Source organism: Nannospalax galili, unplaced genomic scaffold, assembly GCF_000622305.1.
Source record: "Nannospalax galili isolate Female #2095 unplaced genomic scaffold, S.galili_v1.0 scaffold127, whole genome shotgun sequence".
NCBI classification, from domain to species: Eukaryota; Metazoa; Chordata; class Mammalia; order Rodentia; family Spalacidae; genus Nannospalax; species Nannospalax galili.
In genome coordinates, this window is record NW_008360326.1 from 14022756 (window position 1) to 14042391 (window position 19636).

Sequence of the window (19636 nt, forward strand, 5' to 3'; positions counted from 1 at the left end):
TTATTTTAGCCATTCGTTCCTAAGGTTCATTTTTATCACATATGGCAGAATTTTTGAGGAAACATTTTTTAGGAGGTACCAAGGTGAATTTAGAATATATAAAAAGAAATGCTTGACTTTGATGAACTGACTTAGAAATAAAAGCAGTACATTAACTTCAGAAATGACCAGAACGACTTGTAAATGTTAAACCCTGCAAAGAGGCATGCAACCACCGTGACTGACGGTGTGCTGGGTGCTGTGGGCGCAGTTACAGATGGTGCAAATCCAGGACACAAAGAAAAAGACTTGGGATAGTAAGGTAGGGAAGACCCGACCTTGTAAGTGCTTGTTGAGGAAGACACATTTTCTCATAGTATGCCTAAAGACATCCTAGCACCAGTTAGACTAAATGTATTTGTTCTTCACAATATTGCCAGTCTGTTTTTAAACACTCAAGAGATGTGTAGAGAATAAGGATTACTATTATGAAGTGCAGGATGTTTGATACAACTTCATAATCAAAACCTCATGGACTTGAAATGCAGGTTATTATCTCTATACATCTTAAATACAGCATATATAAAGAGTAGAAATTATTTCATATCCCCCTCCAACACTTTGAATAAAGATCCAGGTAAGGCTCATAACAGTGTGAGTATTGCTTTTTAAGGTTAGTATTTTACATCTCAAAATACATTGCCATATTTCTACTTTGAATAGTTTAGAAAGGACTCTACACGGTGGGTGGAGAGATGGCTCATGGATTAAGAGCACTTACTGCTCTTAGAGAGGACCCAAGGGCAGTTCCCAGCACCCATGTCAGGTGACTCACAACCACTTATAATTCTAATTCCAGGGTGTCCAGTGCCCTCTTTTGACCTCTGCAGGCACTGCATTTATGTGGTCAGATACACACACACACACACACACACACACACACACACATAAATAAAAATGAATTATTTTTTAAAAAAGAAAGGATTATGATCCATCAAATTTATGATTAAATGGCGCTATCATATGTCGTGGACATGAATGGGTGTTTTGCCTGGAAATGGGTGTTTCCGGACTAGGAGATCTTCTGTTCCCCTCTGCCCCACCATACTAGTTTTGTGTGTTTGGGGACTTGTCTGTTGTCATTGTTGGAAAGCATTGCTAGTTTAAGCTGGGAAGCACCGTGGATGATGAAGAATTGGTAATGTGCTGCACAGAGCTAACCTGCATGCCGTGTATTTTATATGATTATCCAAACACTTGTGTCCAGCCATCTGCATACATAAATTAACCCTGTGTTACATATATTGCAGCTGAGGACATCTTAACTGCAAAGATCATGCTTCATAGCCAGAGTTATTGGGGGGACTACCAGGGTCCAAGGCAAAGGGCATGGAAACATGGACGTCAGTAACTGAAACCATCAATGCAGTGGCTAATCACATGTGCCTGACTAGGGAGAGCATCGCTTCATTCAGAACCTTGTCAGGAATTGTTGACTGTTTTGAAAAACTATAAAACTGGTGATCTCAGAGTTATTCGTGAAGTACCTATGGATTGGGCTGTGTTGGTAGCTATGATAAGTAGTACTGTTATTTACAAATATGCACAAGGCCATATGGATTATGTCACTTTTTATAGATAGATTTTATAGATTGCTTGACGATGAAATGTTTTCAGACTTCCACAGACTGAAGCAGATGTGGCAGAGCAGACGGATCTCTTACTCAGTTGTAGAGCAGAGTGTCAGATGTAAGGAAACACATTACACCAAAGCATTTTGTATTTATTTGTTGTGTTTTTTATCTTTTTTTCTAAAGTAGATTATTTCTCAAAAATTTTCCACCTATTTTGCCCTGTGGTGTAGTTGACTTTTTGTCACTGTAACGACCTAGCTGAGATAACCTATAAAGGGTAGAGGTTTATTTTGTCTGTTCAAGATTTGTTTTTGATGCTGGGCATGCCCCCAGGAGGTAGAAGTGGGTGGAGCTCTGCGAGATGGAGGTCAACCTGGTCTAAATAGTGAGTTCCAGGCAGGCTGGGACTAGGGCAACCCTGTTAAAAGAAAATTTGCTTTTTTATTTTTTTTAATTTGTGACACTGAACTAGAAAGTGTGATCCCTTTCTCAAAGTATTGAGATGATGGGTGTGTGCTGCTATGCCCAGCTAACAGGTTTACCTTGAATCAGACTTTACAAGGTTTCAGTCTGTGGTCAGCTGGACTTGCCGCTTTCATCTGTAGGGAGGTAGCATATCATGACAGGAACCACGAGAAACACCGCACACCAGAGAGGAACCGGGAGGAGGAAGCAGGCAGGGCTGCGGTCCCACGATTGCCTACAAGGGCTTTAAAAACCTCCACAGAGTTCCTCTCAGAGGTTCCAGTGCCTTCCGATAGTGCCACCTTCGGCACCAAGCTTTTAACACACTGCCCTTTAGGTCACATGCTAGGTCCATACCCTAGTCTAAAGCATCGTATAATGGTTTCGTTCACATTAAAAGCTATTTAAAAAATTTTAATGATGTGTTTGAGATGGCTCTGTTGGTAAACTGCTTGCTACACAAGCATGAGGACCTGAGTTCAGGTCCCAGTACCAACATAAAAAGCTTAGCACAGCAGCATGTACCTCTAATCCCAGAACCAAGTAGGCAGAGACAGGAGAATCCCTGGAGCTTGCTGACCAGCCAGTGTAGACAGTCAGCGAGGATTGATTGAGGATGACATTCCTGTATTTCTAATGTTTCCTTCTCTGTCCTCTTTTGTGACATCATGTATAAATAATGATGTTTTAGTTGGAGTTTTGCTATTGGCTTAACTTTTGATTCTTAAGAGTTAATAAAAGGAGGGCCAGAGAACAGTGGGTAGATAATTCACCAGAAAAGAAAATAAAGCAATAATTGTATTTTGAAACAGAGTTGTTCTTCTTTTCTAGTAGTGAATGATCTTTCCTCATGTTTTATGGCTTATGACCAAAGGACTGAGAACAGAAGGATTACTGCCGATGCTCCTCTGGCACACAGTCCCCATGGGCACACGGTCCCAGGGCCATGCAGTCCCCCCGGGCGAATCAAGTCACTCATTGCTTCTAGTACTTGATTGTCTGTGCTAGACTGAGGACAAAAAAATTACTTTTAAAATAAACTCTCAGATAAAGTTCACTGTTCTCTGTTCTGGATGACTGATGAATTCATTCTTCATTTTTGGCGGGGGGGGGGGGGCGGGAGGTGTGTGTGTGTGTGTGTGTGTGTGTGTGTGTGTGTGTATGTTCTTGGGGATGGGATGTTGGGGATGGAACCCATGCTAGACAAGCACTTTACCAACTGAGCTTCATCCTAGTCTCTTCATTCTTCATTTTTGAAGCAATGATGTATTAATCACCTCCTGTCCTTGAGGACCTGTTCTTGAGTGTCTTGATACAGCAGAAGACATGGAGTTTAGGGGAGAGTGATACAGTGAAAAGGGGAGGAGAAAGAAATCTATCAGTCGACTTCAGTCATAAGGATAAGAAGGGGCTTCGGTTTGGGAGTTGATACTTTGGAATATGGAAGCACAATGTTTCTTCATGGCATTATAACAAAATACCCGAGACAGCTTACAAAGAGGAACATTAAGTACGTTCTATTTCATGAGACACCTGTTTAGACTTTAAGAGCACTTACACTGCACGCTTGGGAAAGATTGGATTGATTTTATAATCAGAAATAAGCACTACCATGCATAAACATGTCTATAAACACACACACGTATATATATATAAAATTATATATGTGTATGTATAAACGTGCATACATATAAGTTTATATTTGCAGTACTGGGGATTACATCCGGGACCTCAACAAATTGAACAAGTGTTCCTCCACCGAGTTATGTAATCCCCAGCCAACAGAAGTATTTTTATTTAAAAGAAATTAAAATTCTGGGGAGGTAGCTTAGTGATTAAAATGCCTGCTGTACAAGTGCGAGGACCAGAGTTTGAGGTCCCAGAACACACATAAGCACTAGGTGGGCATGGCACTGTGGTGCACCTGTATTTCCAGCGCTCTGAAGTCAGAGAAGGGGATACTGGCACAAGCTGGCTAGCCAAACTAGTCATATCTGCAAGCTCTGGGTTCACTTTACAGACCCAGCCTCGATGAATTACGGTGAAGAGTGATCAAGACATACTCCTGACATGAACCTGGAGCCTCCACATTGTGCACCTGCACACGCATTGTGTCCACATACATGGGAACATGCACACACACTACATCATATATGCACACACATGCGGGAAAAATGCCAAATTCACATGCTTTGGCAGTTTTGCTGGAATATCTAGGAATCATTTCATCTTATGTTCAGTCTATTAGCAGCACAAACAGGATGCTACTGGTTGTCCCTAGATCATCCTGTCCTATAAAGTTAGCATACAAATTATTGAGTCCCTTTTTCTGTATTAAATACTGTTTCGTTATGGCATTTTCATACATAGGTGTCATTAAAAACAGCAGGACCTGAAAGCATTGATGAGGTGAGTACTGGGAGAGCCTGTGAGGCAGGGAGGACAGTGGCGTCTGCATGTCTTCTTGAGACACGAAGCAGCCTGACTTTACCTCCATAGGGAAATTGATAGAGTTTGGAGAGGATTTGTTAAAGATTCTTGAAGTATGGTAGTCTTGTGCTGAAGGATTGGATTTGAATTTAGCAAGTTGTGAACTTTGGACAAGATATCTCTTAGCTTCAATATCTACAACTGTCAAGTAGGAGCACCAAAGTCTGTGTAAAGGGGTTAGGATGCTTTAACTCAGCAACTTGTGAAAATTCCCTTTTTGTTTCTTGCCAAATAATAGAGATATTCAAAGATTTATTGAATTTGAATGAAAGATGGATGTTACAAGAGAGTTTATACAACTGGGCATGGTATACACCTATAACCCCATCACTTAGGCGGTGGAGGAGGAGGAGGAGCTGCATGATCAGCTGTGGGTACCTAGCAAGTCTGAGGTCAGCCTGGGCAGTATGACACCCTGTTTCAAACAACAACAGCAAAACTACTACCACCAAAAACAAAAACAAAAAATAAACAAAAAACAACCCAAGAGAAAAGAGCTTAATGCTTTGATATCTTGTTCAGATGATTTTATTTGGAATATTCTTCACTTTTTATAGAATACAGTATCATTTACTGAATCAATATTTGAAATATTTGTTTTATGTATAAACTTGGAGTGTTTAAATATTAATATTGTGCTAACAAGAATAATGAAAATCGACACTGTCTTTGGTGACTTTCTAGTCAGCATAGAGAGCAGCAGAGGTTGCCAAGTGGCCAGATGTGAACGGTGCAGGTTTTGTGGGCTACCTGCGGGTTCTGCTGCATGTTTTTGTTAGGAAAAAAAGTGTTTTTATACCATTTTAATGTAAAAACCATTTATAGATCAGGACAGTGTGAAAACAGTCCGGTTGCCAGCTTTGTCTGCAGATGGTTGGAAGAAAGCCTCTGTCTAGAGAACTCATTCTGTAGTTCTCTCTTGGAATGCAAATCTTCTCACAGCTGCCCCTTCCCTGGCTCCTCTCTTCTTTAACTACAGCTCTTGTTACATGTGCTTCCATGCTCTGATTTCTTGCTCTTTTGCTGATTTTTTTTTTTTTTGGTTATTGTTATTTTTGTGTGAATTGCCTCACACCTTATTAAAACTTTTACTCTTGCCAGTCATGGTCACACACACCTTTAATCCCAGAACTTGGGAGGCAGAGGCAGGCAGATCTTTGTGAGTTTGAGGCCAGCCTGGTCTACATAGTGCGTTCCAGGACAGCTGGGGCTACAATGAGACCCTGTCTCAAAAAGACAAAACAAACAAAAAAACAAAAAACCTTTTACTCTTAAGTCTTTCAGGACTATTTTATCCCATAAGAATTAAAATCCCCGTATATAGTTATAAACATCTTTTAAAATAGCATTTATAGAAGATTTTACAATTTTTTTCTTGTAGTTTCATCTTTGTTGATCTTTTGGCCTCTTCAAAACATTGTAGCCATCTTGTGGCTAATCTTAATGTACTTTGTTACTATACCTAGACCAGTGAGAATGCACAGGAGTATGTGCCTTCATAAATTCAAATGTGATGAAAGTTTCATTGGGATTGTAATGATTCTTATATTTTTATTTTTTATTTTTTGGCAAAAATTCCTGGACCCCTGTAAGGATTTTTTTTGTCTTGACCCTGGATGTTGGATGAGAAGTGGTCGTGTTTGTTTCTTTCCTCACTGTTTTCCAGTATTTGGTGTTTTTGAGACAGTCTCTGTATACAGCCTAGACTTGAACTTCATGTTTAGTCCAGGCTGGCCTCCAACTCACAGTGATTCTCCTGCCACAGTCTTTGGAATGCTGGGATTGTAGGCATGTGCCTCTGTACCTGGCTGATGCCTTATCTGCCATTTTATAATCAGAATCCCATTTGAGTTGAGGAAACTAGTAGCTAAAGGGTCTAGAATAGCACTGGAGAATAAAGTCTACAGTTCTAATTTCACTACCACTAACTTATGAACCTTGTGACTTGACATAGACCATTTTCCTCTGAGCCCCAGTTTACTTTTTAATCTATAGTAAGTCCTGAATTGTTTCTTTCCTGGGGCTGGAAGAACAATATTTGTGAAAATATATTATGTCAATGTAAGCTGGAAGTTTTATATGTGGAGATACTTTCCTGATTGATCCCTAAGCTTAGAAAATAATTATCTCATAGGAACATGGTGTGCCTTTAACAGAATTCCTTATATAGAGAAAGTTTGTGAAATTTGAGTCAATATGATAGTTATTAACTGGTAAAATGTGGGAATTGTTATCTGTGTACATTTTAGAGAAGGTGGGTCTTTTTGAATGACTGCTGGAATTTATGGCAGTGTTTTGTTATGTTGGTGTATCCTCATCACAGAATTGACTTCTTGCTATTGCCTTGGCCATTCTGGATTCCAGTTATCTCTCAGCATTGTTTTCTTTTTCCATTAGAGTGTCACCTTTTACAGAGCCTTACTTGATGCTAATTAAAAATTGTTAAACATTTTTGTTCCTTTTAAAAATTTTTCATTAGATAAATGTTCATTTAGGTACATAAACTTCTGTCAGTCCCTGACCCTACAATTTCACCTGTAAATCTATCAACTTATCTTTGTAAACAGTAGCAACAAAACTCCCAAGTCCTTAAATGTAGCCACAATCCTGTTCTGTGTTTCTGCTGCCCCAGTGCTGCAATTATAGATGCCACCGTGCCCTGTTTTCATGTGTGTTCTGGGGACTGGAACTTGGGTCTTCTTGCTTGTGCAGCAACCACTTTACTGAGCCATCTCCCTAGCCTTTACTTATTTTTTGATTATCTTTTGGTAAGCAGAAGTTTGTCATTTCAATGAAATGTAATTTATCAATTTTATGGGTTTTTTGTTTGTAAGTAGACCAGGCTGGCCTCAGTCTCACAGACGTCCTGTCCTCCCTCTGCCTTCCAAGTTCTGGGATTAAAGGTGTGTACCACAGTGCTTGATAATTTGTCACTTTTAAATTTCATCATTGATGCTTCTTGTTTCCTAAGGAATCTCTACCTAATTCCAAATCATGAAAAAAATTTCATTTTATTTTATTATTTTTTAATATAATGTTTAGAAAATATTTATTTGACAAACTGTTTCTCCCCTGGTAAGTGCTGAAATCTTTGGTTAATTTTGTGTTCTTCCTTCTTTCTTTCTTTCTTTCTTTCTTTCTTTCTTTCTTTCTTTCTTTCTTTCTTTCTTTCTTTCTTTCTTTCTTTCTTTCTTTCTTTCTTTCTTTCTTTCTTTCTTTCTTTCTTTCTTTCTTTCTTTCTTTCTTTCTTTCTTTCTTTCTTTCTTTCTTTCTTTCTTTCTTTCTTTCTTTCTTTCTTTCTTTCTTTCTTTCTTTCATTCATTCATTTTTTGGTCATTTTGACACAGGGTCTCCCTGTAGCCTCAGCTGGTGCTGGCCTGGAACTCAGTATGTAGACCAGGCTGACCTCAAACTCACAGAGATCCACCTGGCTCTGCCTCCTAAGTGCTGGGATTAAAGGTGTACGACACCATGCCCAGCTTAATTTTGTGTTCTTAATTAAAGCACGTGTACAGGCCAAGGATGAGCCAGAGATTTGGGCCCAGTTGACATACAGGTTTTGTGGTTCCACTTGGTTGGCATATCTCTTCTGGGGTTTCCCATCCTTTGTAGCTGCTGTGGTTGTGGGTTAAGCTTGGTGCATTTCTTGAATTTTAGCAGTTCTGCATGGTGCTGTCAAGGGGGGAATGGGCCAGTTTTTAAGTAACGATCCTTCACAGAAAATGTCTCTTGGCCTCCAGTGAAAGACTTCCTTCATTTTGTAGTATTACATTATTTCCTGTGTACTTTATAATGCCTTGGTCTGAAGTAAGTTTTTATTATTCTGTTTAGGTTGCTATGCTATTCTTAATGCTGGGGATGGTGTCATTGTTAGTCCTTGATTGCACCTATGTTAAGAATCAGCAAACTTCCTGTGAAGCACAAGATGTAAATATTTTAAGGTCATTGTTGCAACTAATCAGTATGGGTATCATAGCCTAAACTAGTTAGACGATAAGGCAGGCAAGTAGGTATAGCTGTTTCAATCAAACTTTGTCTATAAGCACAGACCTTAGGCCCAATTTAGTCCACAGGGTACAAATTGCTGACTTTTGACCTATATATGGTGTGAAAATTTGGATCAGTGAAGTTTTTATTTCTGTCTGAATAAGCTGGGAAACTAAATGTTCTAGGTCAGCATGCACATTTTAGAGGGAGCAAAGGAAAAAAGAACTTTTTACTGTACTTATGTGTCAGGGCAGTAGGAAGATGGCAGTTATGCTTCAGGTATGGAGCATAGGAATATTTAACTAAGTAGAGGTTTGTACCTCATGAAATAGACCTTAAAAAATGTGATGCAGAATTTAATGGAAATAAGTAATGTGTTATGTAGTGTGTCTGTGTATCTGAGGTTTGCCATAGGGACCGTTTCACTCTGGATGGGATGGTCAGGGAGGATTTCCTGGGGACAGTGTTGCTAGAGGAGCAATGATCCAAGATACCCTTGGAGAGTTATCAAGGGTCAGGATCTTTTGGGTATAACTGGTCATGATGAACATGTGATGCTTATGTTACGGAAGCTGTTAGAAGGAAAGGTAGTTTGTGCTTAAACTAAAACCCAAACAAAAACCTAGGACAGAATAAGTTGAATTTGGTCTCTCATAAGTCTCATACGCCCTTCTGAGTTCCTGTGGCTGATTTATAAAGGCTCCTGGGTTTCTGTGATCTGCACAGTTTCTTCCTCTTTCCACTCGGTTATGTGTGTTAATTCTTGCTAACATATTATATAAGACGGCGCTAAGATATAATACAGCAATTCTAAAATGTATATAAATGTAGAACTGCCAGTTTCTTTTCTTGGAGGCATGTGACCGTGGTTTGGTGTGGTCTATGCAAGTCTTTCAGTTCACATATCATTTAGGTGTTCGGTCACTGAGAAGTGAGTATCAGCTGGCAGTCTGGAAATATTAGCTTAGCCATGCTGATGTAAGATGAAGGGAGGCAGGAAATGTTAACATTGTAGTTATTTTTCTATTGTATAATTTGAGGCATAAGATATATTTGGAATATTTTTCTCATTGTGGACTCCTTCTGTCTTGTTTTGTTTTAGGGCAAAATAATGTTGATAATAGGCTGAATTATAGCTCTGTCGGAGAGGGCTTGGCTAGTATGCACAAGTCCCTAGGTTCAATTCCTCAGAGCCACAGGGAGCTAGATGAGTGTTGGTGCTGGACCTGGGAGTGGTGGCTCTCGCCTGTAATGCTGTAATGCCAGACCCAGACAGGAGGATCAGGAGTTTGAGCCCACCTAGCCTACATCCAAAGCAAGACCATGTCTCAAAAAGTGAATAGATAAAAGTTGGTATTAGACTTTTGAATGGGTTTATAGTAACTTTAAAGAACTTCTAATAACATTTCCTGTGTACTATTTTTTTTTTACTGTTTAGTTTTTATCTGCTTCCAAAAAATTTCATGAAATTTTGAGTTTTTTAACTCTATGTGTTCCTGTTTTTTAAATACTTTATTATTTTTATGTGTATGAGTGTATTGCCTGCATGTATGTGAGCGCACCCGTGTCATGCAGTGCCGCAGAGTTGAGAGGAGGGCTTCGGATTCCCCTGACCTGGAGTTAAGGGCTTTGGATTCCCCTGGACCTGGAGTTAAGGATGGTTCGTAGCCACCATGTGGGTGCTGGGAATTGAACCCAGGTCCTCTTTGAGAGCAGTCAGTGCTCTTAACCGCTGAGCCATCTCTTCAGCCCCCTTGTTCCTGTGTTTGATGGATAGTATTACTAAATGTTATTATTACACCTCACATACAGAAGGCAGTACTCCATCTCTGCCAAGGAGAGAATAGATAGAAAAGAAATTCTGGTGTTTGGTTATATGTGTAAAGATGGGTTGATCACACAAAGGTGCTCCAACTCCAGATCATCGTCCCGCTCTTTCCTTACTGTTTCATCGTGCCTAGAACTAAGCAGAGTCATGTCACGTTGCTTATTTCTATCCTTTTTTATGAAAGTAAAGGTCTGTCTCCGTAAAGGTGGCTGTGTTTCGGTGTTTCTGCTCTGCTTTTCTCTCAGAGCATATTCTAAAGCCTCACCTCATCTCCTTCCCACTCACTGTGGCACCTTTACCCACCTTTCCTCTTCAATACAAGTCATTGGGAATGAGTATGAAAGTTTCCTACTTTGGGTGTTCATAATTGGATTTGGCAGGCTGCTTCCCTGGTTAGATTTGCTGTTATGGTGTGGATGCTGCACTAGATAGCTTTCACCTGCTCTTGTAGCTCTGGCCTTTACCTTGCTTTAGGTGGTTGGCCTTTGTAGACATACAAATGGGATCCCTGTATCTACTTTCTGGTTGAGTTCTGGGGCATGGTTGACCCTGTTAGATTTTTGAGGCCTGGCTGCTCTCTGGGTTTGGAGGTTCTGCTGACTTCCTCCCTTTTATTGCCAATGGCTGGTAGGAACCTCTGCTACTACTAAGCTTAGAATACTACACCATAGCCTGTGTGTTCACAGCCGATCTGAGCTTTGTAACAATCTTTTGATTAACTTTTCAAAATACCCAAGAGTCTGTGATCCATTTCCCAAGTAACCCTGATTGATAAAGTATACTTTAAAATTTTTGTTGTGTTTTTGAGGGGTCTCCCTGTAGCCCAGACTGGCCTCAGTCTCACAGAGATCTGGCTGCTTCTGCCTCCCAAATACTAAGGTGTAAGCCATTACACTCAGCACTTTAAAAATATTCTAAATTCTGTCAGTGGTGATAGTGATTGTAATTCTAAAATGGTTTAGCACTAAATAAAGAATAACTCATAGCTTTATGAATTTGTTGGCTAGAGTGATTTTATTTTTATGTTTGGTCTTTGATTTTATTTTTAATTCTGTAATGTTTGGTTTTGAGTATCATCGTTTACTGACCAATTATGGTTCAACTTCCTGCTGCAAGTATTATAATAATCTAGAGGTGCTGCATAGGGCACATACTTAGTGATTGTAGTGTAAGGCAATTTGCAATGAGCTTCCTGTGAAAATTATTAAGCCCTTTGTTCAGAAAAGGGTGATTGTTCTCTCAGGACCACTTTGATTCTATCTCCAGCAGGATGGAAAGTAGTAGATCCACGTTGTCTGAATTCCTGATAAGAAATAAATCTTTGCTTATCTAATCACCCACCACTGCAAACTTAAGAGACAAGTCATATAACTAATACTATACTAACACTACTGTATTTGTGTGTATGTGCGTCAAATGTATTAACTCATTTAACCTGCCCAATATCCCTGTAAAGTAAGTTCAATTATTATTTATATTTTACATGTGAGGCATGTCATACAGCTATCAAGAGTTGGCAGGGCTAGAATCTGAACTCAGGCAGTTTGATTCCCTAGTTCAGGCTCTCAAGCACCACAACCACATTATGCTATAATTAGAATTCCCTGAAGAGATCATCAGAATTAATCCCGTTATGTGTTTAGCCTTTGTGAAGATGGCTTTTAGGGTCAGTGTTACTCCTCAGTGCTGTTTCCAGCCCCTACTCCTGGGTTCTTCTATCAGTAGATTTTTATCATTATTAGGGTCAGTGTTACTCCTCAGTGCTGTTTCCAGCCCCTACTCCTGGGTTCTTCTATCAGTAGATTTTTATCATTATTAGGGTCAGTGTTACTCCTCAGTGCTGTTTCCAGCCCCTACTCCTGGGTTCTTCTATCAGTAGATTTTTATCATTATTAGGGTCAGTGTTACTCCTCAGTGCTGTTTCCAGCCCCTACTCCTGGGTTCTTCTGTCAGTAGATTTTTATCATTACGGTGTCGTGTAGTCATACCAGTCATTTCCTCTGAATCCCATCAGCTCTTAGCTCCTTAACTTTTTTCTTGCTAGTGCCAATCATGTCCTGACATTCCAAGTATCCACATGAGTCATCCTGATAGCATTCTGAGTCCCCCATCTCTTATCTCCATCCCATTTTAGATAATCTATGTAACTACATCACCTCTCAGAGTTAAAGTATTTTGCTGTTTGACCTCTCACTGCCAAGGTACACATGTGGAAGTCAGAGGACAACCTCTGGGAGTTGGTTCTTTTCCTTTCACAATGGGTTCCTCCATCCAACTTGGGCTCTCAGGCTTGTGCCACAAGCACTTTTACCTGCTGAGCCATCTTACCCAGCCTCCTCTTGTTTTGGGTTTGATTTCTCTCAGTCCGCTTAATGATCTTGAGGTTTCTTATATCATTACACCATTCCTTTTGTTTGCTGAATAATACCTTGCTTTGACTCTTTCACCATTTATCCACTCATCTCCTTATACACATTTGGTTGTATTCTTCCCAATTTGGAGTTACCAATAAAGCTGCTGTGAATAACTCTGTCCGGTTCTGAGTGTGGATACGCGCTTTCATACTCTTTGGGCAAGTATCTACAACTAGAATGACTGGGTCACAGGCTCCGTGTATATTTAGCTTTTAATAAGCTGCCAAACTGTTTTCCGCAATCGTTGCACCTTTTGCAGTCCAGGTGCTCCACATTCTCATCACCATGAACTGTACTCAGCCGCTCACCTTTTCCAGTGGCTGTTCCCTGGATCTGCATTCAGTGAGTGTCGCCATCACGGGGCGGTGTCTCAGGATCATTTCCTACTGATCATTTGCCACATGGGAATCTTCTTTGGTGAAGTGACTGTCTGCCTTGTTTGCACTTTCTCTATTGTATATTAGGGTTTTGGGTGTGTGTTTGGTTTGGTTTTTTTTTTTTTAAAGATACAGTTGTAATACAGGAGTTCTTTGGGTTCAGGGTCTTTCAAATTCTTATTTTTTCTTGGTTCTTTTTTTTTCTTTTAAGTTGTTTGAATTTTAAATTTTAATCAAGCCCACTTTATCGAGTTTTTTCCATTTATAGTTCTTTTTTGAGCTTTTTGTGTCCTGTTTGAATTTTAATTTAATTTCTCTTAATTCTTCAGAAAATTAATGTCTTAGATTGTCATTGAATTAAGAAAAGCACAGACTGCGATTATAAAGGTAGAGTCCTGTCTTGTGTTCGCGTTGTTATTGTTACTTATTAAACTGTTCATGATTCTGGTATTTGTGTGTTCGTTTTGGTTGGTTTTTAGCTTGCTGAAGGGCACATAAAATTGCTGTTGATTAGGTTTCTGTTTTTTATGGGAAAAGGAGCCTAGGTTCATGGAGATTACGTGATGGTGCTAATGATTTACAGCTTCAGATCATGACAAGACCAGAACAATCCAGATGCACTCACATCCCAGTTGGCAGTTTATTTCCCCTTGAAATTCTTGTTATGATTGTATTGTAAAATTTTACTGTGTCCTACAGCATATTTAAATAAGTTCAGTTCCTAAATTTTTGCCTATGGTAAAGCTACCCACTGAAAACAGCTTTGCCCAAGTTAAGCTGGCTAGCATTCTACAAGACCCTGAAAGTTCTGCGAAAGTTTCACTGAGTGGAGACATTGAATTTAATGCTTTGTTCTTAATTCTTCCCAAAGGTCTGTAAACAGATTTGGCTAGGATTATTTGATGATAGATCTTCAGCAATTCCAGACTTCAGGGATCCACAAAAAGTGAAAGAATTTCTACAAGAAAAGTACGAAAAGAAAAGATGGTGAGTGAGTAGTTTGTATCTAAGATACCCTCCCCGGACTACAGTCAGGCCGAAGACTAGCTCGACATGAAGAGGGAGGGAACGGGGAGGGGGGGAGGGAGGGAGGGCAGAAACGGAAGGGAAGAAAGGCTTAAATAGGTGATGGACAGGTAAATTCTTGTCATCTTTTGAGTTTTGGTCAGTTTGGTTTGCAAACCCTTTACTTCTCGTTATCTTAGCTCCTCTGTTCCTAGCAGCAGCCATTTCCTTAGGAAATCTAGATTCTTCTCAAGGAAAGTCATTGACCTCTCCTTCTGGTTCCTCCTGTTAGATTGTCTAGAAAATTTTAGCCCTATAATGACCCCTAGAACCTTTTCCTTTAGCACATATTTATCGAGTAGAACCTTCCAGGCATTATATTAATGCCCCTGTGTAGTGATCTGTCCATGTAATTGCATCTTGCAGTGAATCTTTACTTAAAATATCCCTAACTTTCCACCAAAGAAATTAGTTTGCTAGCTGGTTAAGAAGGGGGCATTTAAACTCCCTTCATACCCTACGCAAAGCCAGGGTGTCCCTGAAGCAGAAAACCGCGTTTATAGAGCTACTGATCAGCTCTTAGGGGCCCCTCAGCTTCAGCCTTCTGGAACAGCTGAAGTACAGCTGGCGAAGACTCATTAGCCAGGAGCTCTGCGTTGTTGATTTAACAGTGAGTATTGAAGGACAGATATTCCTTCCTGGGATTACGAAGGTGGGAGAGTGAGGATAGAGGGAAGGGTTAACTGGGAAGAAACCTACCACTTGTTTCCCTGAGGAATAGTGTTTTAATCCAGGGAGTAATATGTTCTAAGCCCACACTGGCTGGAGGGCACACTTACTGTGGTTTATCATGGAGCAGTCTTTTCATTAACTAGTAAGCACACTGTGTTGCGCTTGTATTGTTGTTGTCTCAAGTAGACCACCTTTTAGAGCTTAGATTAACTAGGACTATGTCACCTGTACTAGATACGTTAGATATGAATATATGGTAAACATATTAATATAATTTTAGTTCAAGAAAGAAGAAAATGTTAGAAGGTCCCCAAAGTGATAGTTACATATATCCTGATGATTCTCTCAAAGTGAAAAGTACCCTTTTGTCATCTGTTCTTAATCTGCTCAGTTTTCTAATCCCAGAAGAAACTGTTCTCCTTGAATAGCCCTGATATGGTTTTTGGATTGCTCGGCAATGTTAGTTTCAACAATTTAGACAGTTTGGTTAGGACTTAGCTCACTGGGGTTGTACTTAGGTTAGCTCTAGGTACAAAGGAAAAAGTGGGTATGAAGAATAAGGAATGTAAATAATGGTGGTAGAATTGAAACCCCAGATTCCCACCCCTGCATCCCAACCACCATCCAAAGAACTGGAAACCTCAGGTAATGATAGTTTGTCTTCTTTTCTCCCTCTCTTAGGAACCACAGTAGTCATAAGAATAGTGCAAATACAAACTTTAGAAAGTGATAGGTTAAGTTGTTGGTCATGGTTCTCAAGACCCAGAACCTATATACACCTTTAACTCCTGCTTCTGCACGCTTGTAGCATGCAATTAGAGAGCAGTGAATGGTTTTTACCGTGGTCGGAGCAGCATCCATCCAAATGCAGTCTCCCTAATGAGCATTTGTTTTCAGGAGCAACATGGTCGTGGTGTTATCCAAGGGTAGTTTGAAATTGTTCTTCTAGCCAGTTTTCTGAATCACTTCTCATACAGGAGAAGCTCTTTAACTAAGTGGAGCCAGTCTTCTGAGCCACAAACCCTGATTTGGTCTTGTTCTGCAGTCAGGCTTGTCTGTGTGCTCAGGAACTTTTGTCCTCAGTGGGACGCCAAAGTACTGGACAGTGTAACTTGGGTTCATTCTCAGATTTCATCCTCTCTTTTCTGTGGGAAAATAGTTGTATTGCTTGTGGTTATTATGTGTTAGATGATAGCTACTGCTTCATGTAGTTAACTCACTAGGAACTGATTCTACCAGCCCTACAAATGTGAATTCATTTAAACCTTGCAGCATCTCCATGGGTGAAGAAATGGTTGCATGGAGTTGAAATAATTTGCCCAAAGTTTCATAGCCATTGAGTGGTGGAGCTGGGATTTGAACTGTCTCTCGAATAAGCACTCTTAACTACCTTAGTGTTTTATTTCTCCCTCATCTTTGATATGGTGAATGGGGAAGGGAGTAGGAATGCACCTGGAATCACAGAGAGCAAAAGTTGCCAACTAATTCCATGCCTAGAGCTGCGTGTTGCTGACCCGGACCCTGTGCTCCCACTGCCGCCGCTGCCTCCTTCCCTTCCTTCTCTCTGTGTCTTCTTTACATGGCAGGGGTCACACCTGACGTACCTGCTGTTATGGGCATGTACATGTCAAAGCAGGGCAGTAGCTATGTAGAACTATGCAGATTTTAGACAATCCCTTTAAAGATTTTTCTACTGATAAATGTTTTGTTTTGTTCTTCAATTTTTTTAGATTGTAAAGATTGCAAGGGTAATGTACACGTATTTCTATATTCTTAACTAATTACTCCTGAAGGATAAATTTCTAGAAGTAGTACTTCTCACATACAGAGCTCAGAGCATACCTATGTAGATACTTTCATTAGATGGTAACTGAAAATTTATAAAGTTTATAGAAAGCACAGGTGAATAATGCCTTAATTTTCATTTTTAGTCAGGCGTGGTGGTGACTCTCAGAGGGCAGAAACAGGCAGTTCTCTGGGCTTGAGGCCAGCCTGGTCTGCATAGCAAATTCTAAGCCATCTCCCTGGGACTGGGAGACCCTCTTTCAAATCTCTCCTGCAAAAAAATTTTGTTTTCATTTTTATTTGGTTTCAGTTTTTACAGTCTTTTATAAATTCTTTTTTCCATTTTAAAGTGAAGTTGTTGATCTTATTTTTGGTGATTTCTACATTTTATGCTACTAATTGTAATAGATGTTTCTTCACCCTTCATTCCAAGTGTTTATGATCGTAAGATTTTCTTCATTTAAAGAATTGCAGCTGTGGGGCTGGAGAGATGGCTCAGCGGTTAAGAACGCTGGCTGTTCTTGCAGAAGACCCAGGTTCGAACCCCAGCACCCACTTGGTAGCTAACAACTGTCCAAAACTCCAGTTCCAGGGGATCCAATGGCCTCTTCTGTCCTCTGAAGGCATTGCATGACACGGCGCACTTACCTACATGCAGGCAATACACGCATACACATAACATAAAAATAATAAATAAAATATTTTAAAATAAATGTAGCCTTAACCACTCATCCTATGTTTAAGTGTCGATCCTGTATTTTCAGAAACGCAATTGCTAAACTGTACTGTTTTAGGGAAAGCATGAGTTGAATAATTGAAACATGTTTTCTTGCTAGTGTTTGTTATTCTTTCTCTGAGTAATTTCAGTTCCATACAGTCTCACTGTCAATTCTCGGTGGTACCTCTAAAATACGATTAATATTGTGAAGGTTTAGTTTAAAATTTGAATTTGATGTTTTAAATATGGGGTTCCTTACAGTCTCTTGACAGTGTGCTCGGCTGATTTCATGTTACAGGTATGTGCCCCCAGAGCAAGCCAAAGTGGTGGCATCGGTGCACGCGTCTATCTCAGGGTCTTCTGCCAGCAGCACAAGCAGCACACCCGAGGTCAAACCACTCAGGTCTCTCCTGGGGGACTCCGCGCCAGCACTGCACTTAAACAAGGGCACACCTAGTCAGGTGAGGCCTTAGAGGACTTAAAGGAACTTCTATTTAAGGAAGATTGGGTGTTAAGAACCTTGGCTACCATTAGCATTATATGCTAATGATGTGAAAAAAACTGTTAAACATTGTTGGGTGTGGGTAGGAATGTTTGTCTTTTTGTAGGTTTTTTGATCACTTTGCACAGGTACTCAGGAATGTTGCTCAAGCTCCCTATATTACAGTGTATGTAGAATAATACCTACCTCTATAGAGTACAAGTCTGGTGACCAGCACAGTTAGCGCAGAATAGCCTCTCTGATGTTCTTTAGCAGAAACTATTAGCCTTTTCCCAAACACCTGACTGTATCATGGCTATTATCACTGAAGTGCATGTGGCTATCCAGGATGCCTTACTCCAGAAAATGGAGCAGAATTGTATGTTGGTTCCTAAGTACTTTATTATGATTGGTGGTGCTGTGACAGATGTGTTTCTGTGTGGCATCACTGACTCTGTGCTGTACATGAATGGTTCTGAAGCACAGTTCTGATGGTTAAAGCCTATCATTTGGACAGTGCACTTAGGGCTTCCAAGTTAAATTGTTCTGTTTTCACAGAGCTAAGTGTAAACAACGAAGTGAAGCTAATTAAGCCAGCATGCCAAACCCTTCCTGTGTGGAGGTGTGCCTTAAGCTTGGTGATTGGAGATAGTTTATATAAGAATTGAGCAGTCTGACTGGAAAGTCTTTCTAGCTGTATACAGGTGTGTATTGTATTAGAAAAACTGAGTGAACACTGTGGTTTGTAGTCTCCAGTTGTCGGTCGCTCTCAAGGACAGCAGCAGGAGAAGAAGCAGTTTGACCTTTTGAGTGACCTTGGCTCAGACATCTTTGCGGCTCCAGCTCCTCAGTCAACAGCTACAGCCAATTTTGCGAACTTTGCACATTTCAACAGTCATGCAGGTATGTGTTCTCCTGATAGCTTTTGCCTAGGATGTATGTAGATCACTTAGAAACTTTTATTCTTCATTAAACTTAGGTATCAGTAAACATACTCCATTGAGGATATTTTGGCACCCAGGAATATAGACATCTAACTGTGATACTTTGGGTGGAAAGACTTTTTAGATAGGGTCTCATGTAGCCCAGTCTGGCCTTGAACTCCTGATCCTCCTGTCTCTACCTCTTGATTGCTGGGATTGCGGGGGTATGCACAACCATGGTGCTTTTTCAGCATAAAAGAGATACATATGTAATTCAGAGTATGACTCCTTTATGTGGAAAAGTACATTTAAAAATCTTACATTGAGCTTCTACCCTATCCTCAGGCCTCTCGGGGTGGGTCCATCGCGGAGCCCTCCGCGGATTGACTCCCCCGGCCTCATTCGCCCTTCCATCTCCGCCGCTGTTCTCTGCTTCTGGTTTGGGCCCTGCGCCATTCCTGGTCTTGGGTCCCCAGACACCTGGGGAACAGGTGCTGCTTCCTGATCGTTTTCAACCAGGCCAGCTTGGGGCCTTCCTTGGGCCCCAGGGGCACTGCTTCCGCGGGACCTGGCCCCACCCTCACCTCTCCCTGCTGCCCGGACCTGCACCACTGGCTAACTCTCCTGGCCCACTCTCCCCAGCGGCGCTCACCCTTCCATCTCCCCCGCTGTTCTCTACTCCTAGCTTAGTCTTGGGTCCCCAGACACCTGGGGAACCAATACTGCTTCCTGATCTTTTTCACCCAGACCAACTTAGTGCCTTCCTTGGGCCCTAGGAGCACTGCTTCTGGACCTGGCCCCACCCTCACCTCCCAGAT

General features: G+C 40.7%; 1 protein-coding gene across 7 annotated transcripts in view; it reads left to right on the forward strand.

Moving 5' to 3' along the window:
- The window catches only part of Agfg1 (ArfGAP with FG repeats 1), a 72118-nt gene that overhangs the window by 20520 nt on the left and 31962 nt on the right, over nt 1-19636 (forward strand). For all 7 annotated transcript variants that reach the window (XM_008825851.3, XM_008825854.3, XM_008825855.3 and 4 more), the window contains exons 3-5: nt 14046-14161; nt 17713-17875; nt 18645-18798. In XM_008825851.3, the coding sequence (XP_008824073.1) occupies nt 14046-14161; nt 17713-17875; nt 18645-18798 (433 nt within the window). The remainder of the gene's footprint in view (nt 1-14045; nt 14162-17712; nt 17876-18644; nt 18799-19636) is intronic.